This window comes from Mytilus edulis, chromosome 1 (assembly GCF_963676685.1).
Source record: "Mytilus edulis chromosome 1, xbMytEdul2.2, whole genome shotgun sequence".
In the NCBI taxonomy this organism is placed as follows: Eukaryota; Metazoa; Mollusca; class Bivalvia; order Mytilida; family Mytilidae; genus Mytilus; species Mytilus edulis.
The window spans coordinates 31,841,931-31,859,531 of NC_092344.1; the positions used below are offsets into that span (position 1 = coordinate 31,841,931).

Consider the following 17,601-nt stretch of genomic DNA (forward strand, 5'->3'; position numbering starts at 1 on the left):
CCCCAGTGTCGGACGGAAACTGTCTTAGCGTGCACGATTATTTTATTAGTTGTTATTGGCTTTGAACCAGCTGTCAGTAACTGCGCGTACTCTCAAATCTCGTTGTATTTCTGTCGTAAGGGATGTGATTGAAGTTAACTGCCACGCCCACTCTGTGTTTGTTTTATAGTTTGTCCATATGTTGTACTGTAACACAACTGCCCCAGCTGGTTAGGGGAGGATTGGGCACCTCCTAACAATTTTAATCCCGCCACATTCTTCATGTGCCTGTCCAATGTAAGTACAAATGTAGCATGTAATTTTGTGGTTGTCGTTTGTTGCTGTATAAATAATTTTTTTTGTTCATTATTTTGTACATAAATCTGGTCAATAGTTTTTCTCGTTTGAATTGTTTTACATTTGTCATATCGGGGCCTTTTATAGCTGACAATGCGGATATGGATTTTTATTCATTATCGAAGGCCGTAAGGTGACATTTAGTTGTAAATGTCACGGTCATTCGGTCTCTTGTGGAGAGTTGTCTCGTTGACAATCATACCATTTTTTTATTTTTATATTAGAAGGTACGCTTTAGCCTCCTACTCTCGAACGAAAAACATAGTTATAACAATACTCAACTGGTGTTTGACGGGAAAATCCTCTGCGGGTATACTCAAGCCTTCAAGTTTCGGAAGCAAAATATCCTCCGCAGGTACCCGCAAACTCGTCCCTTTGTGTCGCACATTTGAGAAATGGTAAAAAAAATGTATTTATCTTGTAAACTTATTCATTTTAAAGAGGGATTTTTCTATGTACTTTGATGTTTTAAGAGCGATATGGGAAAACGTCAAAATGAGGTGACATCAAAATGGTTTTTATTTCGTGAAACCTGTTTAATTATGTGCTATCATAGTGTTCATTTGTACGAATACGGAAGCTGGACATGTAATTTTCTATTAAGTACAAAGATAGGTTTGAATGTACGGAAATACACTTAGGTTATTTCACTTTGTAATTATTCATCATTTTTAATATGTACAAACAATACAAATGAACCTTCCTATTTCCAATTTCCGACGAAGGATTCGTTGACGGATATTTACATAAAACGCAAATATATTTAGTTATCTTATTTGCATTACATAAGATGCAGCCATTTTTGCTGTCATCAAGTTTACTGTCTTTCATCATCGGTCTCTTAGGTATGTATTTGTTTTCATACATTATCGACTTTAATTGTAAGGAATTTCCTCATTCAATTTTATTTACCAATTACAAAATCCAAATGATGACAAAATTTGATGGTTATTTTTCTTTTTCTGTATACAAGTATATACACACACAATGACTGTTGATAAAGTTGGGATAAATCCGTTTGAGCAAAAAAAATAAAGTCGTTTTGCGCAACACAGTATTAGTGCAAATTCTAGTTTTACGTTTGTGCCACTGATTTTTAAAATATAAAGTATGATTTGTGCCTAACAAAAGGTATACGATTGCGCCAATTGAAACAAAAGGACTTTTCTCTTTTTCTTTCATTATATATATGTTAGGTAAATAGTGGCAATTCGGATAACACTAGTCTACGGAACCGTATCTCTTATGTCCATGTGATATTTTCAGAAAATTTACGGATTATAAAAAATATAATAGAGACCATTAGAGTTACGGCTCCGGAGCTAGCATAACACATGAATGTTCAATCAAAGACATTTTACGTTCGCAACCAAGAATCATAAAACCATTTTTAAATCAACTTACGAAAGCAAAGTGTTGATCTTTACGATTGCAACTTCACGTAAAAAGTTCTGATACTCTTATTGACTTATTAACTGAAAATGAATTATCTGATACTCTTCAAAATTAAATAACTCAGAAACTATAACTTTTGGTGTATACTACCCATTCGTTTTATTTTTTAGTTATAGTAAGTTTTGATTTTGAGATTTAATTATCAAAAGAAAAATCCCAAAAATACTGGACTCCGAGGAAAAACGGAAATCCCAAATCAAATCGAAAAATCAAAAGCTCAAACACACCAAACGAATTGACAACAACTGTCACATTTCTGGCTCGGCACTGGCATCTTCAAATGTTGAAAATGGTGGATAAAAACATGGTTTCATAGCTAGCTAAACCTCTAACGTGTATGACAGTCGCATACAATTTCATTATTTTGACAGCGATGTGTGAACAAAAAAACAGACATTATAGGTAAAAACGTAAAAAATATTGGTATTGCAGTCAAAATAGTGTTATAATCTTAATAAAGATGAAAACAAAACAAAATAGTAACAAGGAAACATAAAAGGCATATAAACAAAGCAACAATGAAAGACAAGAATACAAAAAAAATACCATACTAGCACAAAGGCGGGATGGATTATTACAGAGCCACGTGAAATGTAACAAAGAAACATAACAAGGCATATAGGCACATTAGCAAAAATGAAAGACCAGAATACAAAAATTATACCATAGAACAATATAACACAAAGACATGATGTGTAAGTAAAAAGTCACGTCAAATGGATATCACCAAAACAGACTAAACATATGAAAAATAACAATTTATTCATTGATACGTCTGAAGTATTTTTTTCAATTAACCTTCATCAGTCAGGCTCAAAACCAAAAATGCGAAAGCCAATGATATAAGAGTACCGAAATACGTGAATAGGCACAATACCAGAAGGGACCTAGAATAATAGCCATATCCATCTGAGGTCAACACGAGGGCGTTGAATCCCCGTTTTTTACTCTATTATAGTTGTATATTATTTTTTTTATGTAATAATTGCAGTTTTGTTCTTTTCTACTTGAAAGTTTCGTGATCTTCTAGTTAGAGTCTTGCGATTTTCAAGTTGCAGTTTTGTATTTTCATTTTCATGATTTTGAATTTTATAGTTGTTATTTTGTAATTTTGTGATTTCAGTGTTTTATATATTTTTTTTAATTTGATAGTAGGCATTTTGTGATTTTCTAGTTGTAATTATGAGTTTTGTAGTTTTAATTCTGTTATATTCTAGTCGTAGTTTTTTATTTAAACATTGTAATTTTGTGATTTTCTCTTTGTAGTTTTGTGATTTCAAAATCGTAAATTTGTAATTTTGCGTATGCATTTTTGTGACTTCAATGTTACTAATTTGTCATTTTCTAGTTGTAGGATATTCCGAGTCGTACAGATCTTACAGATCTTATTACTCGTATAGATCTTACAGATCTTATTACTCATATAGATCTTACAGATCTTACAGATCTTTCAGATCCTACAGATATAGCTATAGGGACTACAGTTATGACAATTATGATTCTTCTTCAAATTCGACGTACGTAGACTCTAATAATTGTTAACCAGTTACCTTACTTAATGTCTGTGCCTATATGCATAAAGCTACTTAAGTTAAGATTTGTTCCAAACGGACAGATTTTTATGCCCTATTTATGGGCATTATGTTTTCTGGTCTGTGCGTTCGTTCGTTGGTCCGTTCGTTCGTCCGTCTGTCCCGCTTCAGGTTAAAGTTTTCTGTCGAGGTAGTTTTTGATGAAGTTTGAACTTGAAACTTAGTACACATGTTCCCTATGACACATTTTTCTAATTTTAATGCCAAATTAGAGATTTTACCCTATTTTCACGATCCATTGAACATAGAAAATAATAGTGCGGATGGGGCATCCATGTACTGGGGACACATTCTTGTTCTGCATGTCCTACGATAAATGAGTACTATGATTGGTCTTAACTTGAATACTAGCTTTATGTATAATGACCCTGGCTATGGCTATGGCTTACTGTTTAATTTACACACAAACCCTTACACCCTTTTATTTTTATACACAAGATTAATTATTGGACATTAAACTTTCATTTGTTATCTAAAAAGGAAAGGTGATTATAGACGTTTCGGAAATAAAGTTTATCGACATGATGTAGGTATTCCTCTGTGAACCAATTGCGCCCCTATCAGGCTAGTTCATGTATGGTAATTAAGCAAAAACTAACCACAGTAGAGACCAGTCAATTATATTTCATTGTAAGTTTAATAATAATTACTGTAACCTTGTTGATGGGTTTGCTCTAAATAATCAACACAGAAAAATTTCGAACTTACTTAAAATAAATCTAATATTTACAGCAATAGGGTTTTTTTCTAAATTTAAATAATTCAGTTTTCACACGGGAATCATAACAGCAATCTACGATAAAAGAGACTTTGTTCGCTCCCTTTCGTTAATTCTACTCTTTTTGATTAATCCTTAAATGGTTTTAATTAGAAACGTCCTATTGTTTTTTAGCGATATAAACAGTGATTTTGTTTTTGATAAAATAAAAAAAAAACACTTTATATGTATAACGATACAATATGCTTTGTTTTTATATTTCTGTTTTCAGGGACAAGGGTTTACTTAATAGCAGGTGAAGTAATTTGCGACCTGGTTGATTTGTTCTGTTTTCGGAAACAAGGGTTTAAGAGCAGGTGGATCAATAGGCGAGCTGATTGATTTATTCTATTTTCAATGACAAGGGTTTAATAGAAATTGAAGTAATTTGCGACCTGGTTAGTTTCTTCTGTTTTTCAAGACAAAGGTTAAATGGCAGGTTGAGTAATTGGAAGCTTCGTTAGTATATTTCTGTTTTCAGGACAAAGGGTTTAAGAGCAGGTGGAATAATTGACTACCCAGTTTCTAAATTTCTGTTTTCAGGAACGCGGGTATAATATTAGGTGGAGTCATTGGTGGCCTGTTTGGTATATGTCTGTTCATATCTTGTATTGTTTATTGTCACGCCAAATACAGGACAAGGACAAGAAGAGCAGTATTTGCAACAACCGGTATTTCAACTATAGGTAGGTATTTATTTCACAATTATATCAAAAACAAATTAAATGATTCAGGAACATTTGCTAGTCGACACGCCCTGAATTGTGGGCTCCTGACATGGGACAGACACATAAAAAAAAACTCGACCATCTACTCATATGAAACAGTGGCATATAGTACAACATTAGAACAAACTGTTAAAACAGTTATAAAGAGGGATGAAAGATACAAAGGGACAGTCAAATTCATATATTAAAAGTAAACGGACAACGCCATGGCTAAAAATAAAATGACAATAGTACACAAAACACAACATAGAAAACTAAAGACTAAGCAACACGAACCCCACCAAAAACTGGGGTGATCTCAGGTGTTCCGGAAGGGTAAGTAGAAAAGGCTTGACTCATCAAATTGTGACAAAGTACAAAAATATAAAGTATAAAGACAAAAGACAGAAAGAACTGACCTGAGAGTACTCACAGTTACTGAAAGCTAGTTGTTCAAAGCTCTTTCAAATAGTAACCATTTATTGCATACAGTTAGAATAATATGCTTTTTGCAGGTGCAAGTTAATTGACACTCTGTCTCTTGCCACAAAACCACGAACAATAAACTTGTCTGGTGTTTCTTAGGTAACATTTTTTAAGGTTAACCTTCTGAACTTTCAAATGATAAATGCCCTTTTTCCGATGAGTTTTTGGCGTCAGCTCTGAAAATATTTATGGTCTAATGACTTTTGAGATCCTCGTGATTTGCACAAAGTCATATCATAAGTACCGCTATTTATTATAAGTTATAAATATGTCATTTTTTAAAACACGACGAGAATAAAAATTATGCCATCTAGAAAGGACCTTCTTTGAGTTTTAAAAAATAAAAATTTAATGATTATTTAATTATATTTTTCCAATCAATTTGCAGAATTCAATTAGCCCCCAAAAAGAACCTTCTCTATATATTTTAGAAACTGTGTCATTGCTGACCTAATTTTGAATTGACTCAAGATAATTAAAAATGTTCTCTGTTTTAAATTGATCCCGAGAACATTAGTCATTGATCTGTTATAATAAAATTTTGCCAAAGAAAAGTTTTTAGTTGTTATAGTAAAATTATGAATTGCCAAATAGACAAAATTTAATATAACACATCTCTTTTCTCCATTCCCTACGTCAAGGAAAACGTAAATTGAAAAGGAAAAAACTTCGATGAAGGTGGTACACAACACCTTCACTAAAATTAATTTGGCTCGTTTAATTTTCATAAAATTTTGAGAAAGTATTTACTTTGACCCTTTGACAAAAATATAAAAATTTCAAAATATTTGAACCAACCAATTTATCAACAACAAATGGACGTTTTTAACGACCTTAACTGGCTATACAGCCCTTTCACGGTCGGTAATTTATCAGAAAAATTACACTGGTTATATATATAGCAGTTTGACAAACACTACTTTTGATCATTGAGAAGCTTAATATTCCATTAAGAACACAGTGTACTTAAAAAGTGTAGCTGATTTTACAGAGTTATCTCCCTTAATTAACATGCATGCAATAATATAAAAAGACTCAATTCTTATAATGTTTCTCGATTTTACCTGTTATCTGTTTGGTATCAGTCTTTATCTGTTTATATAGGAAAAAAAAGAAAAAAAAATCAATTATTTTTCAAATATAACAACATTTTTGCTAGCACTTTTAGAAATTATTGACATTCATCTTTTTCCCCTTTTCAGGAAGTCCAATAATACACCCTGCAACCCCAGCTTACGATGGAGCGGCATATCAAACAGAAGGAGACGTAAACTTTAACTACCCACCCCCACCATACGAAGCTGTCGCCACAAACAATATATACCTAAGTAACGTTGAAAATGTCGATTCAACTAGTAAAGTGGATTTAGTCAACAATGAAGTTAAACCACAGTGATCAAAATTAGAAGGTCCTAGAGAACAATATAAATGTATATGCTCTTGTGTGTTAGGGAGAACATATTTTACATTGAAACAAACTATTTGCTGAACTTTGATAGGGTGTTACTATGTATTATTTTATTTAATTAAAAATATTTATAATACACCAATGAATTGTTTTACTTGGTGTTTGTTTTCTATAGTTAAAGGGCAAAACATGGAAGTATGGAAACAGAAAATGTGTCAGAGACAACAACCCGACCAAAGAGCAGGAAACGGCCCATAGCCTCCACTGGGTCTTCAACAAAGCGAGATAATCCTGTATCTGGAGGCGGGCTTCAGCTGGCCCCTAAACAAAAATATGTATTAGTTCAGAGAAAATGGACATCAAGCTAAGCACCAAAACATTTAAATAAACCAAATTAAAAAAAAACATACAAGAAAAACAATGGTAAGAGGTTTCTGACTTGGGAACAGGTGCAAAAATACGGCGGGGTTAACCAAGTTTTGTAAGATCTCAACACTCCCATATACCTCTACCCAACAAACACACATAAATACGCACAGAAGAACTCGGTTTAAAAGAAGAAGTCCGAGTCCGATGTCCGTTGTCAGAATAGATAGCAGAAGAAACTAAGCAAAATGACAATGAAAGCTTAAATTAACAAAGGACTTCTTGTAGTTACTCCGATACAATACCGGCTCCAGACCTCAATTAAACAGATTTAAAGATTATGTCTTCATCATATGAAAATCAAGCACAATTCCTGCCGTTAGTTATTTAGTATCATACCATTACTAGATATGCGAACAGAACATAACCCGTATCATACGAACAACTGGTTTTAGAACAAATATGTTGATTTCTTATGCAAAGACCCTATGAGTGAATCAATATTTATTCAATAAATGCCATCTTAATTATCTGACAACAGTATCGTCACTACAAAAATGTATATCCCTTCTGAATAAGTATATTTAAACGTGTGGTTAGCTTTAGAGGTGGATGATGACATTTGTTTGCTTTGTATAGAATATCATCATAAAAGGTTGGATGTATATAAGAGTTTGGACGTCGATTTATATTTACAGATGACGTCCTTGTACCGATGATAAAAATTTAGTGAATGTATTGACAAGTCTGTAGTATCGTAAGATTCGAACAAGTTGAGATATATAAACACCATAATATGGTGATAAGCTGAAAGAAACGTCACCATCTTAAAATGGATAATAAAAATAGGAAATGAAAATTCATCTCTTTTATCGTAAATTTTGGTATAGGCTTCACATGAAAAAAATAGATATCAAGATCTAGGATATTTGAATTTCATGTAACATTGTATAATACTTGTTGTAATCTTCATTAATAAATACGGTTTAAACTCAGATCTAGGAAGGGGAAGTGTTCGTTGTTCGTATTAGCTTGAGTTAAAGTCAGGTTTTATTTAAGGTAGTGTGTGGTCACATATGTAAACTAAGTGCACATGATCATTATGAAGTAAACTTTTATGCTTGTTTACCATTGAATTAGACTCATAATCGTTGTACTTCCCATGTGTGAAAATGACTGGTGCCACTAGCGGAGCAGAATATGTTAATCAACTCTTGTTTTTTTTGGGTTCATTTTAGTAAGTCTTTTGTTTCTATGTAGTGTTGGTGCACTGTGGTCTAGTTTCGTGTTTTGCTTTGGCGTTGTCTGATTATGTAAACTTTTGAATGACCCTTTGGCATCATCTTCCTCTTTTTTATTCTGGTTTTGGCAAATATTGATGCGTTCATGCAACATGGAAATGTGAAGGTGCAAGTCTTGTTATATTTTGTTCTTATGTTCTGCTGACACATCACTGTCACATATTAAGGGAGGATTCACGCTCACATGCATGATTAGCCCACCACATTTATTATGTGTCTGTCTCAAGTTACTAATAAAACGGAATGTTGGATTGGTAATTGTTGAAGGCCAACCGGTGTTCTATATATAGTTGTTCCATTCACGTTCTTGGTCTCTGGTGAATGGTTTTTCATAGGAATCATACGACATCTCTTAAGTTTTATACTATAGTAATATTTAACATGGCATGAAGACACAACCTTATGTAAGACACAGAACAACATTATATATGCATGTACTTAACCGTCATAAGTTAAGCAATCATGCATTGCTGCTTGTTTTCATTGTGAAAGTAACGAATGTGTGGATTTAAGTGTTAGCTAACTTAAATCCTTCTAATCGAAGCTATCAAAGACAATCTGAACAAAAATACTGGTATATTTAATCTTATTGATAGAACAATAATCATAGAGGCTTGTCTTCTTTTCGTTTAGTGTATAGTTAGATACAGTTCCCCTAACAAACGCCAAAACTACTTCCGTTACGAAGACAATTATCATTTAGGTTTTGACTTAAACACGCTGTTTGGCCTAAACTCATCACGTTTTTAGTTTATCAACCATGTCTACCATGATAGTCGTCTGTCAGTCTTAGTATTTAAACAATTATTTGACTGACACTAACATGGCAAAGTACATTTGATATTCATTTCTCATCACGAGTACCGCATGTACAGTATAAATAAATGTTAACCAACAACGGATATAAATACTAGACTTTCACGTCAACATTTCACTAAACTTCTGTCACTTTTCCTTTTCACAATATCAACATCCGTTTTATTTTACATCTTATAGGACTGTTTTCAAATTCTAAGTAAGTATACATTTTATTTTTTAAGCAAAAAAAAAACAAAACAATTAAGACATTAAATACATTGAAACTAAAAATAAAGGTTCATGCTAAGACTGTATTGATCCGATCACGACACTGAAATAATCTTTATGTAGCGTATAATATTTATGAAGTCTCAGATTTCAATCGTGTTATAAGTTTGTTTGCACTGCGTAGTATTGGACTACGGACTTTTACCATTGTAACTCGTTTGCAGTAAAATCATTGTGTCAGAAACTCTGTTGATGGGCTGTCTTCAGAGGCAGTTATAGTACTTTAGCCTTGTGCCAATGAGACAAGTCTCGTTCCACCCGAGTCCAAAAGACGTAGAAGTTAACAACGTTAGGTCACCTGCAAAAATGAGCAAAATCTATACCACATAGTCGGCTTTAGAAGGCCCCGAAATTAATAATTTCAAAAATTTCAATCGAGAAAACGAACAAAACAATGAACAAAAACAAATATGATATACAGCAATAAACGACAAGCTTGCTTCAGTGATTGCAAACATTATTTACTTAATATTGTACAGTTTTAAACTTTAAACCCAATGAACCTGTATGTGTGCTGAACATTATGGTCCATAATATGATCTAATATCGGTATAATATGTATTTTTTTTTTGTAAATGATTGCTCATCTCCTAAGTGTCTGTTGTCACAATTGTATATGTTGATCAAATTAAAAGGATGAAGTTACTGTGCTAAAATCTTGAGTGGTTGTCATTATTTAAATCTAATTTTTGACGGAGGCGTTAGGAATAAAGTGTTCAATATTTTTTCGAGTTAAGTTATCATTAGTTCGCATTAGAATGTATGGAGTAATTATAATCTGAATGGACACTTTAGTTGCAGCTGTATAAAAATCTAAATTATGCAACTGTGATAAATTTCACAAACAAATCTTACAACCTATATAATTTGATCGTAGGTTTACCGAATTGTTCATGACATAGTCGAAGGATTTTATATGAAACTGATCGCTGTTACTTTTTCAAAAATCAATGCCCCACATACGATAAAAGAGGGGTATTATGTTTTATGGTCTGTGCGTTCGTTCGTCCGTCCGTCCGTCTGTCCCGCTTCAGGTTAAAGTTTTTGGTCAAGGTAGTTTTTGATAAAGTTGAAGTCCAATCAACTTGAAACTTAGTACACATGTTCCCCATGTTATGATATTTCTAATTTTAATGCTAAATTAGAGTTTATACTCCAATTTCACTGTCCACTGAATATAGAAATTGATAGTGCGAATGGGGCATCCATACTATGGACACATTCTTATTCATTTTTTTAGATTTAGTTAGGAATGAAATGGGAAACGGTTGTTGTTGCTGTAGCGATCCAGTAGACGAGGAAGATGCATTCATGAAACAGAGGAACTTCGTTATAGACAGCAGTAAGACGTCATATAGATAGGACTGAAATTCTTTTAAATTTATGCAAACGTTGAATTTATATTGATTGAACAAAAATCAAAAGGACAGTTTATGATTATTTATGGGCTCGGACCGCTTATTTTCATTTACTTTTAACAGGGATGCTCAAAGCAAAAAGTATGAAAGCAAGGGTGTTAAAGTGCAGAAACACACGATATGTGATCAAAAACAAATACTAGTAAAAAATAATTTTGAGTTGTCGATTCTACTAAAATCGGCATACTATGTTCAATCATTAATAATCATCAAGCGGTATTTGTAAGGGCAAATCCCTGCATTTTTTTCGATGGGGTTTCTACATAGTTCTACGCACGTGTTTGCATATGTTTGAATAAGGATTTTAATTCTCTAACATGTTAGCCTCGTGCACCAACTCAAAGCACCAATTGTAGATTGTTGCCGTTAAATGTATTTCTTCCAATGAATCGACGATTCCTCTGCTTTTTGACTGTTATTCCTCGAGGGTATCACCAGTTTAGTAGGCAATACTTTGTCACTGGAATGGAAATGTGGACATCGTCGAGCATAGCTTTGATCTCTTGTCCGAGTTTGGCTTTACTTGAGACCATTATAAGATTGATTAAAAATTATATAGATCATGTTTGTCTTTTCAGAAATTTTTACTTTGGGTAAATATGGAAAGCAGGAAACTACAGAAACACAAAATGATCCAGAAAAGAATAGGAAATTTGAAAGTTTCAAAGACTCAAAACCTGACAAAAACAGTAATGTAAAAAGTATGAAGAAACACAGTTTTCGGAAGTCTAAAATGGGCAGTTCAAGAAGAGTAAAACCAAACAGAGAATTTATACGAACATGTTCTATGGAGGAATTTTGTGAAACTGTATCAAAATATTAATGTTTCTCGTTGACAAGTGCCATAAAACAACCATATCAGATTCATTTTCTGTAATTATTCAACATGACATGACTTGTATTAATAGTGTTTTGTAAAATCAATTTGCTTTTAATGTTTTTAATGTGCACTGTATATTATTTAAGGAATATTCGTGTGGGCATTGGTATCTCTAAATCAGCTATAGATTTGCGAATATCTGCTTGTACACGTTTATATTAGATCTATCAGGCTGTCAGAGAGACAGCAAACCACAGTTTCCTGCAGAGGTCAAACCCTGAACAGTTGAGCAAGACTTTTGTAGACACAACATTTAAGCTTCAAACAGCTCTGAATTTGAATTGAGATTGAATATTTGATACAGCATGGGTTTGTCCGTCCGTCCGTTGTCAACATGTCGGACATTGACTCAATAAAAATACTTCCATCAATTTGTGTACAACTTTGGTGATTTGTTTATATCTATTGGCGTGAGCTCCCCTTTCTTTTATTCATTAATTTTAGATTTTACGTTTCCGAGTTGTGGTACACAATTGTTCAATCTTTCAAGAAACGTAACTCAGATTTTTAATCTTTCAAGAACCATAACTACTGATCGATAAAAGTGAAAATCATGAATATCAAACTTGACCTCCATTTTGTCATTAGTAACAACATATCAAAATTTAATAAGCATTGATTGAACAGTTCATGAGTAAATGCAACGACATGACTGGAAACGCCATTTTTCAATCTTTCAAGAACCATAACTCCTGATTTGGAAAAGTGAAAATCGCCATTATTGAACTTGACCTCCATTTTGTCATCAGAAGCAACATATTTAATTTTGAAAAAAAAAACTTTGGTTGAACGGTTCATGAGTAAATGCACGGATAACATTTGCCTGTCGCCCGAACGCCCGCCCGCCCGCCGTACATCCCAAAATCAATAACCGATATTTTCGGTGTTGAAAGAAACAATTTCATGTTTATAAGAAAGTGCAATTAAACATCGAATTTTGATTTGAATTAGTTACAATAGTTATCAAAGGTACCAGGCTTATAATTTTGATACGCCAGACACGCGTTTCGTCTACATCAGACTCATCAGTGACGCTCATATCAAAATAGTTTAAAAGCCAAACAAGTATATATGCTGCTAATAATATTATAATTGTTTGACGTAAATTTTACATTGAGGTTCTACAGAAAGAACTCACCAATTCACCAACATTACAACTGAGTTCCATTTTCAGAAAACGACATATGTAACAAATATAAACTTTTAGCTTCCGAAGCTACACAAAACACCTTACAAATATAGATTTATTTCGTCTTCAAGCCATTGTTCCACTACTAAATTATCTATTCTTCTTACCAGTACACTTGGTACAATCAAAAACCTGATAATAAATTGTTCAAATAAGGCCTTCGAAAATAGTGGAATTAATAACTTTTGGATTGTCAAAAACTCGTTGGAAGTACTTGATAAATTGCATGCTTATATTGGTGATTTTGAATCTGTTCAAAGTTTTGATTTTTCTACCCTATATACCACATTGCCTCACATTCTCATTAAGAAAAAAATCACACACCTAATTAATTGGGCATTTAAAAAGTCAGAATGTTAATATACATGTTCAAACTCTGTTAGGTCATTTTCTAGTAGCAATAAACAAAAAAAAACTATGTCAATTGGACATGCGTTGATACTATATCTGCCCTTGAATTTTTACTAGATAACATTTTTGTTCGCTGTGGAGTTTCCGTATATCGCCAGGTTATCGGAATTCCAATGGGGACTAACTGTGCACCACTTATTGCGGACCTGTTTTTGTATTGCTATGAGTTACAATTTATGACAAAAATCAGCAAAGACCCATCGAAACAACATCTGATACACAAATTTAATAATACTTTTAGATATTTGGATGATATTTTGGCTCTCAATAATGACGACTTCAGTATGTATACTAAAGAACTTACTTTAAATAAAGCTAATACCAACAATGACCACTGCCCTTTCCTCGATCTTGACATCTATATCATTAACGGAAAGCTTAATACTAAAATTTATGATAAAAGAGATGATTTCTCATTTCCTATCGTTAATTATCCATTTTTAGATGGTGACGTTTCCTTGTCACCATCTTACGGTGTTTATATATCTCAACTTGTACGATTCGCTCGTGTATGTAACAATGTTTTAGATTTTAATGAGAGAAATTTATGTATTACTGATAAATTATTACACCAGGGTTTTTGATATCACAAACTAGTCAAAACATTTACTAAATTTTATCATCAGTATAAGGACATCATTCGTAAATTATAGAGCTCAACATGCAGACTTCTTATACGTTCAGGTATTTCACATCCGATATTTAATGGAAATATTCCTTATAAAGCACAATGTCAGTATTCACCTCAGAAGCTAACAAAACCTTTAAATAGACTTATTAAGAAGGGATATAGTTACGATACTGTTGTCAGGTCATTAAAGATTGAATATTTTGGCGTTAATATTGATTCACTTATAGGGTCTTTGCATCGGACCTAAACACATTTATTTAAAAACCAGTTGTTTGCATGACACGCATTATGTTCTTCTCATATATGTTATGATGGTAGGATACTAAACCCCTCACGGGAAGGATTGTGCCTGATATTCATATAATGAAGACATAATCTTTCAATCAGTTTAATTGAAGTCTGCTGCTGGCATGTCAGTTAACTGCTATATAGTAGTCAGATGTTATTTATGTATTATTGTCATTTTGTTTATTTTCTTTGGTTACATCTTCTGACATCAGACTCGGACTTCTCTTGAACTGAATTTTAATGTGCGTATTGTTTTGTTATGCGTTTACTTTTCTGCATTGGCTAGAGGTATTTTTTCGCCTGTCCCAAGTCAGGAATCTCTGGCCTTTGTTAGTCTTGTATTATTTTTAATTTTAGTTTCTTGTGTACAATTTGGAGTTTAGTATGGCGTTCATTATCACTGAACTAGTATATATATTTGTTTAGGGGCCAGCTGAAGGACGCCTCCAGGTGCGGGAATTTCTCGCTGCATTGAAGACCTGTTGGTGACCTTTTGCTGCTGTCTTCTCTATGGTCGGGTTGTTGTCTCTTTGACACATTCCCTATTTCCATTCTCAATTTTATAAAGTTGGAAGAGCATTGAGGACTAAAAATTCCCAAAAATTGTGCCAAATACGGCTTAGGTAAGGGGACGACCATTTGATATTCTAGGGGGGGGGAGGGTTTGTTTTGGATCGGTTATTTATTTTTGTAAACTAAGAGGACACATTATCTATTTTTTGCACTATTGAAGCAAGATTTTTCATTTTCATTAAAGCAAGGGTCTGATTATTTATTTTCACAACTATATTTATAATATTCAAAAACATACAATTATTAAATGTTTGTAAATTTGTAAATAATACATGTATATCCTTGTTTTCAAAATTCCAATAGGGAACATACTATATATAATTGTAATTGTAAAGTCATTATGTACCATTTAATCAGAATTAATCATCATCCATTGGAGATATGAATCTTCGATATTCCTTACTGCATATACATGTATTGCATACAACTACATAGTATTAAAGTTTGGTTATAACTAGGCTTTTTTTTTAAAAGTATTGTCAAACATGGTTATTTTTTTTTTTGTGAAGGGTTTTGGAACCGCTGAAGGCCCAAGAAGCTATAGAACAAATGATGCAAACTCATGCTTTCTGGGTGTTCCCCAGATCCTTTCTTAATCTGAAAATGCAAGTTCTGTTTTAATAACTTTTGACAATATTTTGGTCTGAAAGCAAAATGTATAGATTCAGTGTAAGACTTAGGTTTCTAGGGACAACCAATATACATGATAAAGCAAAAATGTAATTCACATAGTTAAGTCTGTGGCTGCTGTTTTTTTTTTAAACTCTAGATCAAGTTAATAACAAAATTACTAATTACAAAATGAATGCAACACTAACAGAATACAGAAGGGCTGCAATAAACAAAAGACAAACAAATAAGAAACATTGATCCCGAAATATCAATTAAGGGCTACGTCTGAGGAAGAACAGAACTTGCTTGTTTTGCAAGGCACTTACGGTGAACTCAACTTGATATGGAGACACGCGTTTGGTTTTGAAATTTCCTACATGAGGAATTTGCCTTAATGTAGTTACGGCCCTGTAATAAAAGTGAGGTAAGTGTTCCTGAGACAATATACCTCAAGTTAAATGAAACCAATTTTCAGACATTTCAAGTATATTTAAACAATATTTATACTTTTATTATTAAAAGATTTGGGAAGTGTTTCCCGGGTTTTTTTTTTTGGAAAAAAGATGAATTTATGAAGAATCTGGTGCCATCTCATAATTTCCATTAGACCTGCTGAGTTATTTATTTTCGATACATTGCAAGTCAGGTAATTTATTTTCAAACTTCCACAGAACAAACCATTTATTATTTTTATTATCATGGCTGAGTTATCATTATTTTCTAAATCTTCCTGCCACCCCTAATATCAAATGGTCGTCCCCTAATCTATGCCTGAGATAAGAAAATCCTTAGTTTTTCCTGGGATTATTATACTAACAGTTAGTATAATAGTCCCAGGGATTTCGAAAACTTTTAAAATGGTGAAAAGGTAGCCGCATGCAGGTCTTATTTACATAAATAATTATTATATACATACTTTAATCCAATTTTATTTCGCGAGCGATTAGTGGCGTAGCAAGACCTTGCACAAGTGTACGTCCGAACTCGGCGAGTGGTTTGAAGGCCTCCAGTGGACCCAGGGCAGAGGACCTTCGGATAAGGGACAATCGCGTTATTGTGAAAAAGATATAATTTTTTTCATTCAAAATACCTTAATAGCAACATGGTCGACTGAGAACAAAACTTTACTGAGTAAAGAGATGATTTTTCCCAATTATAAACTTTTCATTTCTATGCAGCATCATTACAGCAGAACCTGCATATTGAGTATATATCTCTTCAAGTTGATACGATACTGGGTCGAGACATTCTATGTCGAAATGCGCATCTGGTGCAGAAAAAAGGTACCATATAAATGTTATTTAAGAACTTGCATTCCCATCATGATTTCCTTGAATAATTTCGTTACTTACAAGGAAGCTTTTAAAGTAATAGTTCCAAGTGGTGAAGTTGAATACATCCCTTCGAAAAATGTATGATCGCCATCACGAGTTGGTGGACTGTTTTACAGATGACGACGGATATATTCCATTGTTGTTACCACAATTCCTTGGTTATTTGAAATATCCACATTTCCGAGTACTAGTATTTACTTACATGAGCAACAAGACGGGTGCCATATGTGAAACAGGTTAAGCTTACCCTTCTGGAACAACCGGTTTTAAGTGGGGATCGTATTGCCTAATTTTTAGTTTTCTATGTTATCTTTTATGCACTGATGTTTGTCTTTTTGTCGTTTTTCGTCTTTTGGAATAGCAGCAGACTTTAACATATAACATAGATTGTCAAGGACTACAAATGTAGCCGAGTTTGAGTGATCAATTTTACTAGGTATTCCTTTGGGTAAATAGAAAGAAAATTGTCACATTTTGAAGGTCAGATGTGCTACCACAGATTATCTGTAACAACAACTGTACAACTGACTCCAAGTAGTGAAGTTCTGATATATATTTCAAACTCCAGTAACACATTTTCAATGCTCTTCAACTTTGTAGTTGTTTGGCTTCATAACTATTTTGATCTGAGCGTCACTGGTGAGTCTTATGTAGACGAACCCACGCGTCTGGCGTATTAAATTATAATCCTGGTACCTTTGATAACTAGTTTCATCACCGATTACAAGGAACTGGTATTGTTGATCACAAGAATAGATGCAAATAACGGTC

General features: G+C 33.2%; 1 protein-coding gene and 1 long non-coding RNA gene across 2 annotated transcripts; both read left to right on the top strand.

Annotated features, from left to right (window-relative positions):
- Positions 1 to 1,033: 1,033 nt before the first annotated feature.
- Positions 1,034 to 6,877, top strand: LOC139529757 (uncharacterized). Its single transcript, XM_071325639.1, has 4 exons — positions 1,034 to 1,181; positions 3,140 to 3,308; positions 4,684 to 4,826; positions 6,536 to 6,877. The coding sequence occupies exons 1-4, from the start codon at positions 1,127 to 1,129 to the stop codon at positions 6,727 to 6,729; spliced, it is 561 nt and encodes a 186-aa protein (XP_071181740.1). The 5' UTR covers positions 1,034 to 1,126; the 3' UTR covers positions 6,730 to 6,877.
- A 2,429-nt stretch (positions 6,878 to 9,306) lies between these two features.
- On the top strand, positions 9,307 to 12,733 carry LOC139529767 (uncharacterized). Its single transcript, XR_011665888.1, has 3 exons — positions 9,307 to 9,423; positions 10,735 to 10,836; positions 11,491 to 12,733. It is a non-coding gene; the product is annotated as an uncharacterized lncRNA (long non-coding RNA).
- The last annotated feature ends 4,868 nt before the right edge of the window (positions 12,734 to 17,601 follow it).

What these genes read in the sequence shown, in the direction of transcription:
- LOC139529757 (XM_071325639.1), top strand. Translation starts at nt 1,127, where the DNA reads ATGCAGCCATTTTTGCTGTCATCAAGTTTACTGTCTTTCATCATCGGT. An exon ending in TTTCATCATCGGTCTCTTAG is followed by an intron (nt 1,182 to 3,139) that starts GTATGTATTTGT and finishes GTCATTTTCTAG; the next exon opens with TTGTAGGATATTCCGAGTCG. An exon ending in GATTCTTCTTCAAATTCGAC is followed by an intron (nt 3,309 to 4,683) that starts GTACGTAGACTC and finishes TTCTGTTTTCAG; the next exon opens with GAACGCGGGTATAATATTAG.